This window comes from Talpa europaea, assembly GCF_964194135.1.
Source record: "Talpa europaea genome assembly, chromosome: 8".
In the NCBI taxonomy this organism is placed as follows: Eukaryota; Metazoa; Chordata; class Mammalia; order Eulipotyphla; family Talpidae; genus Talpa; species Talpa europaea.
Window position 1 is genome coordinate 60,599,647 of NC_140075.1, and position 15,556 is coordinate 60,615,202.

Sequence of the window (15,556 nt, forward strand, 5' to 3'; positions counted from 1 at the left end):
GATTTAGTTAAATTGTCTACCTGTAAAGGCAGATTTAACTGGTGTATGAGTTAGTTAACAGAACTCAGTTAAATGATCACAATCGTACATCGAATGCCTACTGTAATGAGATTACAGTTTCATGGAGCATTTCACAAATCAAAAAGAACTTGTTTAAAAAGAACATGGATGGGGGCCTCCCCGGTGGCGCAGCGGTAGAGCGCTGGGTTGCGAAGCTGCCCGCGGCCTCTGCGGCGCCGGTTCAATCCCCGGCTGCTCCCCGGCCACCGGAGGAGGGTCCCACATGGCACGCAGACCTCTCCTGCCGCCCGCTGCTCCCCTCAGCAGTGTACTTCAGTCCTTCTGCCTGCTCTGCTCCCCGCTCTGGCTCTGGTGAATTCTCTCACCCTCCCGCGCTTCTGACTGTACCCAGTGCATGTACAAACAAAACAAACAAACAAGCAAACAAATAAAGAAAAACATGCCTCTATTAAAAAAAAAAAAAAATCTTTAAAAAAAAAAAAGAACATGGATGGAAGCACAACCCAATTATCCTTATTTTCTTATAAAAAGAAATATAAACGCTTCATGGTTCTACTTGCCCTCTTGAGATAATAAGAAAAATAACTCATTTAGTAGCAAACCTGGTGGTATAGTTTTAACAGATTGATCTGTTAGAACTTTTTTGGGGGGGCTGGTTATACATTGTAATCCTTTTCTCAATCTTTCTCACAAGACCTTTTTCCCTTTTGCTCTAAGAAATTCTGAAAATGAATCCTTCTTAGGGCACTTAATACAGTATACAGAATAAAGATGAAAAATAAGTTTGGTAAAGAGATATGTACACAAAACTTTCAAAGCAACACAGAGGGCTTAAATATGGCTCAAGAGATCCTTAAGCATGCTCCAGTGTTTAACTAGTGATCTTCCCAAAACACGGGATATGAGAAATTAAAATGCCTTTATCACTATTTCTTATAATAATAGATTAGAAATTTGAGAAAATAAATGTTCTCTCTTACTGAATAGCTGTTTATATTTATCTACAGATACCATCAACAGATGAACACTAGAGGAAGAATACCTCAATTGGACCAGAGTTTGATTTATCATCCACTCTGGAAATACTTTATGAATGTTGAGCAAATCAATTTCAAATACCTGTAACTTACAAAAATATCATATTTAGAGCTGGGAAAACAAAGCATGGAGCAATTAAGAAAGGGGAGTCCAAGGATCAAATTAAAATTTCATGTATATACACAGTAACTATAAGTCTTTTAAAGAATCGGTCAAGATCAAGATACATAGTAATTGACCCTTTAATGAAAGAAATGACAGGCAATAGCATTCATAATTACCTCATGGAAGAAGTGTCTCATCTGAGCCATTTTGGTTTTGAAGCGTTTTAGTTTTTGATGGATCCTCTTATCCTTCTCAAGTTGGGAGATGGTAGCCCATTCACAGTGTAAATAAGAGCTGGAAGAGGATGGAAATAGCCCGTCATGATGTGAAAAAGAGGAACTGGTAGGCTAGTGTTCAAGATTTGGGAATCAGCCAGAAGCAGACATGCTTAAATATGGGGTGAGTCTTCTAGGTCAGTGCTTCTTAAACTTAAGTTTGCACATAAATACTTAGTCTGAGGTAGGTTTGAAAATTTACATTTCTGACAGATATCCAAATGATGCTAATTCGGTCTCTCCACTAGTCACACTTTGTGTAGCAGGTCCTAGTGTTAGACTAAGGTATACAGGAAGGCAAGAGATTTTGTCAGCAATCATCTTCACCCCACCTTCTTACAAAGAAATATTAAGAATCATGTTAATTCCTGAATTTCTCTCTGAACAGCAATTTTCCTCACTGAAAACAACATAACAGCTAGAGACCACTAAAAAAAAAACAAATCTCTCCCCCAACCCCGAAATAGCCTATACAGGATAACTTTTTACAACCCTGGGAAATTTGGGGTGAAAAACTTTTTGCACAGATCACATACTAGTTCTTGTACTTGACAAAGAATTCTTCTGCTTCAGTATATTGTCCAGAAGGAAGCTGAGAAAAAAAGAAATTACAGTTACTAATACCTTATTTGTCAAAGAAAGAATCTTTAATTTTAATCATACATGTGGAATTTCATATCAATTCTCACAGAATATATTATTTGATTGAAAGATTAAAGAAGTAAATTGGTATTTCAATATTAGAGGTTTGATAGGTAGAAAAATAAATCTTTACACACTTTAAATGAATAAGCCAGGAAGAGGCAATAAGACAGTTTCTAGGGCCTCCCCGGTGGCGCAGCGGTTGAGCGCTGGGTTGTGAAGCTGCCCGCAGCTTCTGCAGCACCGGTTCGATCCCCGGCCACCGGGTGAGGGTCCCACATGGCGCACAGACCTCTCCTGCTGCCCACTGCTCCCCTCAGCAGTGTACTTCGTCACTCTGCCTGTTCTACTCTCTGCACTGACTCTGGTGAATTCTCTCACCCTCCTGTGTCTCTGACTGTACCCAGTGCTTGTATAAATAAATAAATAAATCTTAAAAAAAAAAAAAAAAAAAAGACAGTTTCTACTTTTTGGCTAACTTTCCTCCAACATCTCTCATAATGATACTCTAGCAATATATTCTGACAACCAAGGGTGCTCATTAAATAAAGCCTGACAAAATAGCATTACGGACTAATATTAAAGATAGAAGACTCACCTCCTTCTTCACAATCCGCATTGAAAGCACTTTATCTACAATGGCTGCATCTTCTTCACTGGGATTCTCCTGTAGCAAAAGTTGTAGTCAGTCAACAAAGATTGGGAGCAGCAGAACCAGCCTCTCAAATTACAAGTTCTCAGCTTACCACAAAGAACTGCATGGAAGGCAAAGTCTCGCCATCTGGTTCCTGCACGGGTTCAGGGAGGATAGGCTCAGTTTTTATCGGACCAGTTACATCCACTTCTTCTTCTTCTTCATCATCTGTGATCTTTATATCCAGATCTTCTGTGTATTTTTTTCGCTTAACTTGGCGATTTGAGCGTCTCTTCTACAGAAACAAAAATGATTAAAATAATCACACTTGTTACACAAAGTGTGACTAGTACTGAGATCTTTCAAAAGGAAAACATTTAAAACCTCCCATAGTTATTAGATCTTATTTCAAAATTCTTATGAAAAATCAAACCCAAAGAGCTTATTTATCAAACTATGTGATGTCGAAGCATGAAATTTATTCTATGTCCATACATTAATAAATTATTCATATAGACTATGAATAAATTAATTTGCTAAATTATTTTACTAAAGAACCAGAATCCACCTGAAAGAAACATGGATACTACTGGCAAGAAGCTCTGGAAAACTGAAATAGTACTCTCGATCTGCAGGGTGCAAAATACTTCACACCAGAAACAACCATAAAGTGTAAAGATGTAAGAATATTTTGTTTCTGTTTTAGTTCTCAAGCTTTTTTCTTTATGTGTGTATACACATATACATAGACACTATACATACTGTTCTGCTTATTTTTTTACTTAACAGTATTTCATGGAGATGTTTCCCATTATTGACACATTTTAAGTATACTTTATTCTTTCAATTGGTTGAGTTAAATACTTTTCTTTTTTTAAGATTTATTTTTATTTATGCATACAAGAACTGGGGAATAGGCCACAGGTTTGGGGGGGGGTGAGAGGATTCAGCAAGGACAAAGTGGGGAACAGAATAGGTGGATCTACTGAAATTGGTGAGGGGAGCAATGGGCAAGTGAGGAGAGGTCCACTGCGCCTTGTGGGTCACCTCCCTGACCAAGGATCAAACTTGTGCTGCAGTGGCTGCAGACAGATTCATAGTGGGAGGCCCGAGTTAAATACTTTCAAATTAAGTAATACTTGCAGATCACAATAAAAAATTGGAAGTGATAGAAAAATTATTTTTCAATCATGGTTATGTCCCTGAAAACCTGCTGTTTTAAAAATGAGTGACATTCCGAGCCTCCCTGGTGGTGCAGCAGGTCAAGCACAGAGCTGTGAAGCTGTCCGCAGCCTCTGCAGCGCAGGTTCAATTCCTGGACAGCCAGGGAGATTCTCACATGGCGTGGCAGACCTCTCCTGTTGTGCCTGCTGCTCCCCTCAGCAATGCTTTCTGTCCATCTGCCTGTCCTGCTCCCCACTCTGTCTCTGGTGAATCCTCTCACCCTCTTGTACCTCTGGCCTGTAACCAAGCTATTGTAGAAATAAAAAATAAATCTTAAAAAAAAAAAAGTAATATTCTTATATAGACACAGCCAGAAAATATGAGAGTAAAGATTCTATTTTTGGAAATAAAATTATCTAAACAATTATATAGTAAGAAATATACAACATACATATGAAGAAAATTTTAAAACGCTATCGGACATAAAAGATGACGAATGGGGATAAAATGTAGTGTTCTAGAGTAAGACAATTCTCCTTGATAACACAAATCTGACAACAAAATTAACAGAATGTTTTAATTAGATAAACTGATTCTAAACTTCCAATGAGAAATAAATACCAAAGAATAACTAGGAAAAGCATATTGGGCCTTACCAAATGTTAAGCACAATATAAAGCAATACTAAAAAATATAACTCTTCAAGGGCCTCCGTGGTTACGCAAGGGGTTAAGCACAGCACTATGAAGCTATTCTCAGCCTCTGCAGCATGAGTTCGATCCCCAGCCAGCAAGGGAGGTGACCCACATAGTGCAGCAGACCTCTCCTGACTCACCCGTTGCTCCCCTCAGCAGTGTATTTCAGTAGATATGCCTGTTACGTTCCCTACTCTGTCTCTGGTGAATCCTCTCACCCCTCACACCTCTGGCCTGTACCCCAGTTCTTATATGCACAAATTAAAAAAAATCTTCAAAAGCTAAAGCTCTACTTAAAAAAAAAAAAATATATATATATATATATGGATATCACCTTTGAAAGAAAATTTAATAATGACCTTTGATCCAGCAATTACAGTTCTAAGATAATTTATATGTAAATTTGTACATATACAGCATTTCTTGATGTAGTAGAAGACTAGAGAAAACTTAATGCTCATCAAAAGGCGAATGGTTAAACAAATTACCATATAGTTAAAACAAGGAATACTGCAGACTATTTAAAAAGAATGGGGTAGATTAACAATACTAGATGCTGAAGATGTGAAAATGTAACTCTACCAGTAGCAGGGTAAAATGTCTCAATCACTTTAGAAGCTAGTAAATTTTTACAGTTTTTTTTTTTTTTAAAGATTTATTTATTTACACATACAAGGCCAGAGGTGCAGGGGGGTGAGAGGATTCACCAAAGACAGAGTGGGGAACAGAACAGGTGCACTGCCTGAAATACATTGCTGAGGGGAGTAGTGGGCAAGACAGGAGAGGTTTGCTGCACCATGTGGGTAGCTCCCTGGCTGAGGATCGAATTCATGCTGCAGAGGCTGCAAACAGATTCACAGTGCTGTGCTTAACCTCACCACCAGGGAGGTCCCAAAATTTTATGTTTATATGTTTAACTATCCTACAGTGTTATCAATTCCATTCTCAGGCATTTATCCACGAGAAATGATAACCTATGTCTTGTACCGTATTCATAATAGCTCCATGGCACTTGTAATAAGTTCCTGCAGTAAAACTGTTCATTTCAGCCTTATTCATAATAGCTCTAAAGTGTAAACAACCACAATGTCCATGGATAAAGAGTGAATGGACAGGGCCTCCCTGGTGGAGCAGGGGGTTGAGCACCGCACTATGAAGCAATCCGAAGCCTCGGCAGCACAAGTTGGATCCCTGGCCGGCCGGGGAACAACCCACAGGGCAAAGCAGACCTCTCCTGACTCGCCCGCTGCTTCCCTCAGCAGTGTACTTCGGTTAATCTGCCTGTTCTGTTCCCCACTCTGTCTCAGGTGAATCTTCTCACCCCCTGCATCTCTGGCCTGTATCCTAGCTCTTGAATGAATAAATAAATAGATCTTTAAAAAAAAAAAAAGTGAGGGGCCTCCCCGGTGGCGCAGCGGTTGAGCGCTGGGTTGCGAAGCTGCCCGCAGTCTCTGCGGCACCGGTTCGATCCCCGGCTGCTCCCCGGCCACCAGAGGAGGGTCCCACATGGCGCGCAGACCTCTCCTGCAGCCCGCTGCTCCCCTCAGCAGTGTACTTCGGTCCTTCTGCCTGCTCTGCTCCCCGCTCTGGCTCTGGTGAATTCTCTCACCCTCCCGCGCTTCTGACTATACCCAGTGCTTGTGCCTGTATAAATAAATAGATAAATCTTAAAAATAAATGAATGAATGAATGAATGAATGAATAAATAAATATGCATCTGACCCCAAAAACCTGGGTCCTTTAAAAAAAAAAAAAAGTGAGTGGATAAACATTGTGATATACTCATAAAAAAATTCTCACGAAAAATAAGAATGAACTACTGATACATTCAACAGCATGAATGACTCTCAAAGCCACTATGCTACAAGAAGATCCAAAAGCACATATTATATAATTCCATTTATAGGAAGTTCATCTATAGTAATAGATGAATCTATAGTAGTAGAAATCAGAACAATGACTGCCTATGGGAGAGGGGATGAAGTGACTGGAAGACTGTATAAGGGAACCATTTAGTGTAATGGAAAGGCTCTTTATTTTGATTTGAGTGGTGGTCACTTGGATATATACATTTGTGAAAGCTCACCAAAGAACACAAACAAAACCTATGTACATTTCATTGTGTGTATATTCTACCACATCAAAAAAAAGTCTGAGAAGATACATGAACTATTGGTAGTCAGGTCTAGCCAGTGGGATTACAAGAGAATTTCTATTTTCTACTTTACGTTTTTCTGTATTATTTAAATTACATTACATCCATCATAGAGTAATCTTAGTATATTTTTATAAAGTTTAAGAGACATTAAAATTACTTGGATTGTGTAAAATAATTTAGGAAGAGACATGATAATGAGATATCTGTTAAGAATTGAGGTAAGAAAATGGGAAAATGGGACTTCATAAAATAATCCCTGCTTTTCGCTTCAAAATTTTCATAACAAAAAGGTAGGGAAAGAATGGCATAGCTCTATCTTTTTTTTTTTTTTTTTAAGATTTATTTATTTATACAAGTACGGGGGTACTGGCCAGAGGAGTGGGAGGGTGAGAGAATTCACCCAGAGACGGACCGAAGACACTGCTGAGGGGAGCAGCGGGCAAGACAGGAGAGGTCTGCTGCACCATGTGGGGATCTCCCTAGCTGGCTGGGAATTGAACGTGTGCTGTAGAGGCTGCGGTCAGCTTCACAGCAAACTGCGTTCAACCCGCTGCGCCACCGGGGAAGCCCCAAGACCTATCTCTCCTGATAAAGAACAATCTCCAAGATGTACTGGTAGAGAAGAAAAACCAAAAGCATATATATGGACTACTAACATGAAATGAAAGGAAAAGTAGAGTACTCATGAAAAAAACACAGAAGAAGTGGTAAGAGGTTGCTTCTAGGAAAAGAACTGGGGACTGTAAGTTTGGAAGGTAGATTTGAAGACTTTAATAAAGTCTGCTTTTTTGAACTGTTAGTCATTTGGTCATCCATATATATTAAAATAAAATGGTAAATGGTCAGGTACATGGATAGTTCTGAAGAACAAAACTCAAAAGAACAATAATCATGACCCATTTACCCTTTAACCCCTCTCTCTTCTCAAAGAAACGTAGTCTTAAAAACTGCTTGTTCATTCTACCAGGAGGAAAAAAAGGGTGTATATGTATATGCTTATGCATACACACTCACTCTTTAAAAGTTATTAAAGAGATTTTATACATACTAGTCTACATCTAGGTCTTTAAAGAGATTTTATACATACTAGTCTACATCTAGGTCTTTTCATTTAATATGGAGATGTTTTCCACATTAGCATACTATGTTCTACTTCACTGTTTTTAATTGCCATGTAGTATTCTATTGTATGGCTTTTCATGATTGTCTTTCTTTTCCGTAACAGACATTAAATATTTGGATAATTCTGCCACAGCAATACATGCTTCACTGCATACTTCTGAGAATGTATTTATCAGTTTCCTTGGTGCAGGATCACTGAGTCAAAGGACATTTTATATGCACACACTGACAACAAAAAAACATTGCCTCACCACTTCCTGCCATCAACTGTGTGTAGTGTCTGTTCCTTAACTCCATACCAATGGTGGCATCATCACTGCTATAGGCTGAACTGCATTCCCCAATATTCTTATACTGAAATTTTAACCCCCATTATATCAAAATGTGATTGCAACTGGACACAGATTTTTAAAGAAATTATTAAGTTAAAACAAGGCTTTTAGGATGGTTCCTCATTCAATTCGACTGGTATTATAGTTAAGGCAAAGCAATTTTAACACACACAAAGGTACTAAGGGATGTAGACAACTGGGGAAAGACCATGGAGGGACGCAATCAGGGTGGCCACACTCAAGCCAGGAGAAGGGCTCTTAGAGGAACCAAAATTGCTGAACCCTTGATCTTGAAATTTTAGCATTCAGAACATAAGAAAATAAATTTCTGTTGTTAAACCGTACATTTTGTGGTATATTTTGTTATGGCAGCCCTAGCAAACTAATGCACTTTTTAAATTTTACTAAACTTTATATTTCTTGTAGTACAAAGATTTGTTCTCAGTTTGTTTCTTTATTATTAACACTTCATTGACACTTTTATTTAACAAACATATATATTATTCTTACTATGAGTTTTTAGTACGAGCTTAGTACTGGTGTATGTGTTTTTTAACATTTATATTTAATCTTCCTAATAATCCTACTTGGTTGGTTATTATTACTTGCATTTTAGAAATGAGGAAATTGAGGTACCAAGGTTAAGTGAACTTGCCTGAAGTGACAATGTTACTAAATGGTAAAGATGAGCATCCAAGAAATCTTGTTCCAGAGAATGGGCTCTTAACTACTATGCAGCTTATGGAATTTGTTGCTGTTCTATATGCATCACACTTTTATATAAAGGTTATCAATCTTTGGCTCTCCCCTGGTGGCGCAGTGGTTGAGCGCTGGGCTGCAAAGCTGCCCACAGCCTCTGCAGCGCCGGTTCGATCCCCGGCCACAGGCGAGGGTCCCACATGGAGCACAGAACTCTCCTGCCGTGCCTGCTGCTCCCCTCAGCAGTGTATTTCGTCAGTCTGCCAGTTCTGTTCCCCACTCTGGCTCTGGTGAATTCTCTCACCCTCCCGCGCTTCTACCATACCCAGTGCTTGTATAAATAAATAAATAAATCTTAAAAAAAAAAGATATCAATCTTTTCCTTTATAATTCTGAATTTTAATACCCTCCATAGTAAGATCTAACTTACTTGATAATTTAAAATTTCATCAACATACAATAGAAAATTCATTTTAATTTTTACATTTAAAGCATCACCTGAACTAGAATTTTTTTGGTTTGGTTTTAATGAGTGACACAACAAATCAAGTTTTATTTTTTTGTAAATGTGTACCCAATCTTCCTAACATTTATTAAATACTTTCGCTCCACTGATTTAAAATGGCATTTTTATAACTATTTAAGTCTATTTCTAGACTATTATTTTTTACTAGACTGTTATTTCTTCTCTTATTCCAAACTCTTGGTAATTATTGTTTCATAATACATCTTAATATTTATTAAATCAAGTTTTTGCCTTATTTTCCTTTTCAAAAATGTCTTGGCTATTTTCACATGTTAACTTGCTCCACATGAACTCAAAATATCAGTCTGTAAATGTACTGAATGTATATGAAAAGGAGAGATACCTGTAAGTATTAATAAAGAGGTAACTAAGGTTCAAACCTCCACCAGCAACAGGGAATTGAGACAAAGCTAAATACATTAATGAACCCAGGTTAGTAGAGCTACTTGGGTACCATGGGTGTCCTGAATTTTCATTCTAGTTCTTTTTATGGTTGGAAACTAGAGCCAAAGATGGTGTCATAAGGCAACAATCAGAGAGAGAAGACTAAATTTTTCTGGTCTTACAATGTCTCTTATCTTCAAAAGGCAGGGAAAACTGAGGCCTCCCTGGTGGCGCAAGGGGTTAAGTCTCAGCACTATGAAGCTACTGGCACTACAGCACGAGTTGAATCCCCTGCCAGGGAGATGACCTACATGGCGCAGCAGACCTCTCCTATCTCACCCGCTGCTCCCCTCAGCAGCGTATTTCCGCCTGTTCTGCTCCCTACTCTGTCTCTGGTGAGTCCTCTCACTCCCCCAACCTCCGCATCTCTGGCCTATACCCCAGCTCTTGTATGCATAAATAAATAAAATCTTAAAAAAAAAAAAAGTAGGAAAATTTTGTGCCTAAGCACCCCAGTTCAGAGTCAGAACCCTGAGTGTAAAAAAGAAAAGGGAAAAGGGGATAGCTGGACAGATGTAAGACAAACCAAAGTCCTGACTTGGCCATAACAATAATCATTACTCGATTTCTTATTTGCTTAGTTTTTAAAATTGGAATTTAGGGAAATGTAATTTTTATAATAATATGCTCTTTGCATAAGAAGACAAAATTTAAAAGACATGATCATGACCAAGTCCTACCTCTTTTACCTTTTAGGCCTATTCGTAGGCTTAGAAAAACTACTAAAATGTGTACATGCTTATAATCTCTCAGTATCTATTCCTGATTTGTCTGTCAGAAATAAACATGATTCTCTTCCAGGTTCTTTAGGGATCATTTTACCTGGATGCTGCTTTCTTCATCTTCCCGGGGTGATTGTGCAGGCATGACTTCCACATCTGAATTATCAGATGAGGTATTACGTTTTCTTTTCTTACCCACAACAGGAGTGATGGTGCTAAAAAGGAAAAATCAAATTCATTTTCAGCGAGGGCAAGGAAAATTTACAATTAAGAAAACAGAATCTAAACCATCATATATGAAATTTCCAGATATAAATGTCTAGATCTTCAGTGTGTGGGACACACAGCTATTAAGTAGGATGTTTGAAAAGATATTAGGGTTTCTAATCCACTGAACTGATCTTTACACCCGGCACAACAAATCCTTGCTACCACTGTATTCACAAGTACCCGAAGGAAGGTAGCATAAGACAACAGAACAAACACTGGACTAAGAACTACAAAGCTTTTTTAGTGCCTGTTCTGTCACTAGTGTTAATTTCCTTATTTGTAAGCATTGGTAATACCTGGTCTAACCGTTATTAAAGATCAAATAAGATAACAGGTATGAAACTTGTAATTGAGAAGTCCTAAATCTTAAATATAGCACAAAGTCTAAAAAATCCTAGGGAGAAGGAGCATGAAAAAAAAAAACATGGAAGAAAGGAGTGAAGCCACATAACACAGAAAGGAAAGAGGACCATGCAGTTGTGACAAGAATTATGTGGCGGGCCTCTCCGGTGGCGAAGTGGTTGAGCGCTGGGCTGCGAAGCTGCCTGCAGCCTCTGCAGCGCTGGTTCGATCCCCTGCCACAGGCGAGGGTCCCACATGGCGCGCAGACCTCTCCTGCCACGCCCGCTGCTCCCCTCAGCAGTGTCCTCCGTCTGTCTGCCTGTTCTGTTCCCCGCTTTGGCTCTGGTGAATTCTCTCACCCTCCCGCACTTCTGACTGTACCCAGTGCTTGTATAAATAAATAAATCTTAAAAAAAAAAAAAAGAATTATGTGGCAAGTCAAGTCAAGGTTCTGTCAACACTGCTTCAGGTAGAGAGTGGCTGCTGAAACCTTTTCTAGTTCAGAGATGAGATGCAAGAACAGGGAAACAATGTCTCCAACAGCTTTTACTGGTGTGGGTGTTAGAGTAGTGGGAAATCTTTCACACTAGAGTAATACAAAATCAGGATAAATACATACAAGCATAGCCACAGCTTTTTAAGTATGATCCCCCAGGCAACTAGCTCTTTCCCATGTCTTACTGTTTCTTTCAAACATGCTAATTTCCAACTGTTTAATAAGTAATATTAGCATTGGAACACAGAAAAGTTCATATTCTTTCATGATACATAGGTCACCTTAAATTATGTATCTGTTAAATATATGTGGTTCCTCTCAACTCTAATTTTAAAATGAGCACAATGTCTTTTAATGTCCCATTAAAGAAGCAAGAGGTAGTACTTACTTTAGCTTACTCTTGCCTTTAGTTTTAGAGGTACCAGATGTTTTATTCTTCTTTGGCTTTTCTTCCTTGAGTCTTTCCCCACTGCTCTTCTTCCGCCGTTTCTTTTCACCTTCTTCCTCAGGCCGAACACTGGGCAATTCATCCTCATTTAGGACTCGAGGTATGTTCTGCTCACCCCGGGCACGGGCCCTAGCAATGGCTTCTGCTACAATCCGATTTGCTTTCTCTTGCTTTTTCTGGTGTTCCAGCCTGCGGTTTTCCTCCATTCCTGTCTTGCCCCCCGTATGAGCAGCAGAGCTTGCTGGTGATGATAGAGCTGCTACTTCACTGGCACTTAGAACTTTAACTACAGAGAGCCCGGAAGAGGCCCCTTGTGAAGAGCCAGCCTGGAGAAATAAAGACACTAAAATTTCACCATCCTTGTAACTAAGTGACCTAAATAAAACCTAGACCTAAAGGAGGTAGGCTAGAAACTTTAGCTAATTCCTCAAAATCAAGACTCAGACTGAGTCTTACTGAACCTAGACACATTAACACAAAAATTGTCCTTGGTGGGAAGTGAGAAAAGGCAAGAATTCTGCCAGCTAAACTTTAATATCCTTTATTTATGTTCCTAGTATCAATACCCATCTCTTAACTGTTTTAGGTAAAAAAATTCAACCAACATAGCCCATAGTTTCTGTGGGGTAAAAGTAACAAAGTTCAAATTCCACTCCTGGCCTACCATTAGCTCTCTCTGTGGTGAGATAAGTGATCTCTCTGAGACCTTATGTTTATCTTTTATATGAGAGGCTATTTATTTTGTATCATTTTTATTTTATAAGGATATTAAGAAAGGATTATTATTGAGATAGTTCAAGGATAAATACTAGATAAATGATCTCTATCCCAAACCAAATAACCCCCAAATTTTTTCATGATACAACTGAAACAAGATTTCCATGGGTAGAAGTAAAAGTCTGTATCTCAGTTCAGAAGTATAAACCTAAACTGGCCCCATATTCAACAAGTAGCTGCTGAGGATTAAGAACAAGGTACTAAGAGATTTGTTTTCTTTCCTAACTAGGGAAGTCTCACCTGTGGCTGCAGCACAACCTTGAGTGGTACTGAAAGTCTTTGTCCTGGGCTCTGTCCTGGTCCCATTATCTGAGCCTGCTGCACAGAGGAGAGTGTCACGGGTTGGGTTGAGGGTGGCTGCTGGGGCTGGGGCTGTGATGATGGTGGTTGTGGTACTATCTGGATTTTCTGCTGTGGCTGCTGTACCTGCAGCTGAATAGTTACTACTTTGGCAGGTTGTCCCTGGGCATTCTTGGCTTGAGTCAGGGCTGCCAGCTGGTTGCCCTGTAACACTATCTTGCCTGGTAGACTCCCTAGCACGACATGCCGGTGTCCTCCTTGGGGACCTCCAGATTGTGGCTGCTGGAGGACCAGAGTGATGCGTTTCGACTCACCCTAGAGTAAAAAAAGCAAATTGCAAGAGAGACACAACATTAAAGGATGGTATACCCTTAAATATTTACACCAGCTTTCCTCATCCTAGAATCATAAAAACTAAGGGTCAGAAGATACGGTACAATTTATTTTGATCATCCTCCTTTCTGTCCTGATATAATCTATTCTATAACACCTCTGTCAATTAGGTAGCAAGTCTACTTTTAAAAGTTCCTGATAGAAGACACATTATCTTCTCAGGTAGTCCTTTCAATGCTTTTGAAATCTGTGAGAACAAAAGTCTCTATATTGGATGAAAATCCACCACCTTCTTGGAGCTTCTTCCCACTGGTCTTAATATCTTTCCTCTCTTTCCTCCCAAAACCCATTTGGCCCTTTATTCAGAGGCTAGAGCCTTTACTTTCTTATAATAGAAACTATCCTTTTCACTGGGCAATGTAGAAGGACATTCTTTGTATAAGAACAGGAGAAAGTTATACATAGTTCTGTAAGTCTTATATACTTTTTTTTCCCCCAAAAAATGACTCCATGTTCCCACAGCATCCTATAATTCTCATCAAAATTTATCTATTACTGTGAATTCTTGCTTAATGTCTACCTTTCCTGGCAGACTGTGAGCTCTCTAAGGACAGTGGCTATGTCTGTCTTGTTCAGCACCAGCTAGGCAGTGTAAATATGTAGTAAGAGCTCAAAAAATGCTAACATTAACTGCTTTCACCTAGTAAGTATGTGGTTGCCAATATTAACTGATAAAAAGTAAATACGGAATTTAAACAGGATTTCCCAGGGATAACTCTCATGCGTGCTCTCTCACACAGTTGCTGGGCCCTCTACTAAACCAAAATTCACCTCCCCCTTTCACTCAAGTCACCTGGGCAGGTGTAGAGGTCAGTGTAACTGCAGGCTTCAGTGGGGGCCCTGTGGCCCCAGGGTTTCCAGCAGGAGCTGAACCCTTAACTGGCTGTAGGACCAGCTGCTTTACTGGTCGGCTGGGCTGGACAATGCGCTGAACAGTAGCCTGGTTCCCAGGGACCTTGGCGGCCAACACTGTATTACCAGAGACAATGGAAACACCTGGTCGAAGGGGAGTGCCGGTTAGCACTTTGGTAAAAGTGACTTTTCCACCATTGGCTGTGCCAGCCACCAGGGGCTGAGCTGTGCTGGTGATACCTTGGGCCTGAATTTGTGCCACATGGGCACCAGTGACTGAGGAGCTTGGTGGGGCCTTAAGGATAACAATCTTAGGGGTTGACTGAGGTGTTTGTCCTCCAGCACTACTAGAGGAGACAGCTGTGGCAGAGACACCCATGAAAGGATTCCCTTGGCTCAGGATCTCCTGGTTCTTGGAGACCTGCAAAAGTCCTGATGTTGGCGTCGATGTCTGTAAGACAGGTTGGGCTGGCTGCTCCTGGCTGACGGGCTGAGTGGTATAATCATGCAAAGTTAAAGACTCTGGAGCTGGAACTGTTGATTCTTTGGGAAGTTCTGTGGGGGTTGTCTCCTCTGGTGGGGGGACCAGGTCACTTGCTGATGAATTGCCCACATCGCCACCTCCACCGTCTTGGTTCATCTGATCCAAGGAGTCCAGAGAGCTTGGCAGTCCAAGAGCTTCCTCAATGGGGTCTTGTGTGACCTGGTTGAAGCTGTCATCAGTCAGAGAGTCCAAGCCAAATAAATTTGGGTCATCAAACAGATCCATGATGGGGTCTGCCATCTTGGGAAAGCAATGGAGGGTACTTCCCCAAGATCTAGGGAGGGAAGGGGAGGGGGGGTAATGGTTCTCCCCTCCCCTCCCCTATTAAGAAAAAAATGTACACAATGAAAGAGGACTACTCTTCAGGTAAAGAACCAAGAAACAAGTGCATGTCAGATTGTCCTGACCTTCATGGAGCAAGATGGCTAGGTCTTCAGAGGAAGATGGTGGAACTCCTGTTGTGGGAAGACAAATGGAAAATGAGCAAAGTAGGTGACCTCAGGGAACATTTCTTAGGTACTAACCTTAATCAAATGTCAAAATAATAATGTGAGGGA

General features: G+C 40.0%; 1 protein-coding gene across 1 annotated transcript in view; it reads right to left on the reverse strand.

The window, feature by feature from the left end:
- Positions 1–15,239, reverse strand: part of CHD8 (chromodomain helicase DNA binding protein 8) — a gene marked incomplete at both ends in the record, with an annotated part of 40,578 nt that extends 25,339 nt beyond the window's left edge. Inside the window, 8 exons of the mRNA XM_084240007.1 lie at positions 1,341–1,458; positions 1,976–2,031; positions 2,680–2,748; positions 2,828–3,010; positions 10,678–10,792; positions 12,074–12,459; positions 13,151–13,525; positions 14,397–15,239. Coding sequence (XP_084096133.1) covers positions 1,341–1,458; positions 1,976–2,031; positions 2,680–2,748; positions 2,828–3,010; positions 10,678–10,792; positions 12,074–12,459; positions 13,151–13,525; positions 14,397–15,239 — 2,145 coding nt within the window. The remainder of the gene's footprint in view (positions 1–1,340; positions 1,459–1,975; positions 2,032–2,679; positions 2,749–2,827; positions 3,011–10,677; positions 10,793–12,073; positions 12,460–13,150; positions 13,526–14,396) is intronic.
- Between the last annotated feature and the right edge of the window lie 317 nt (positions 15,240–15,556).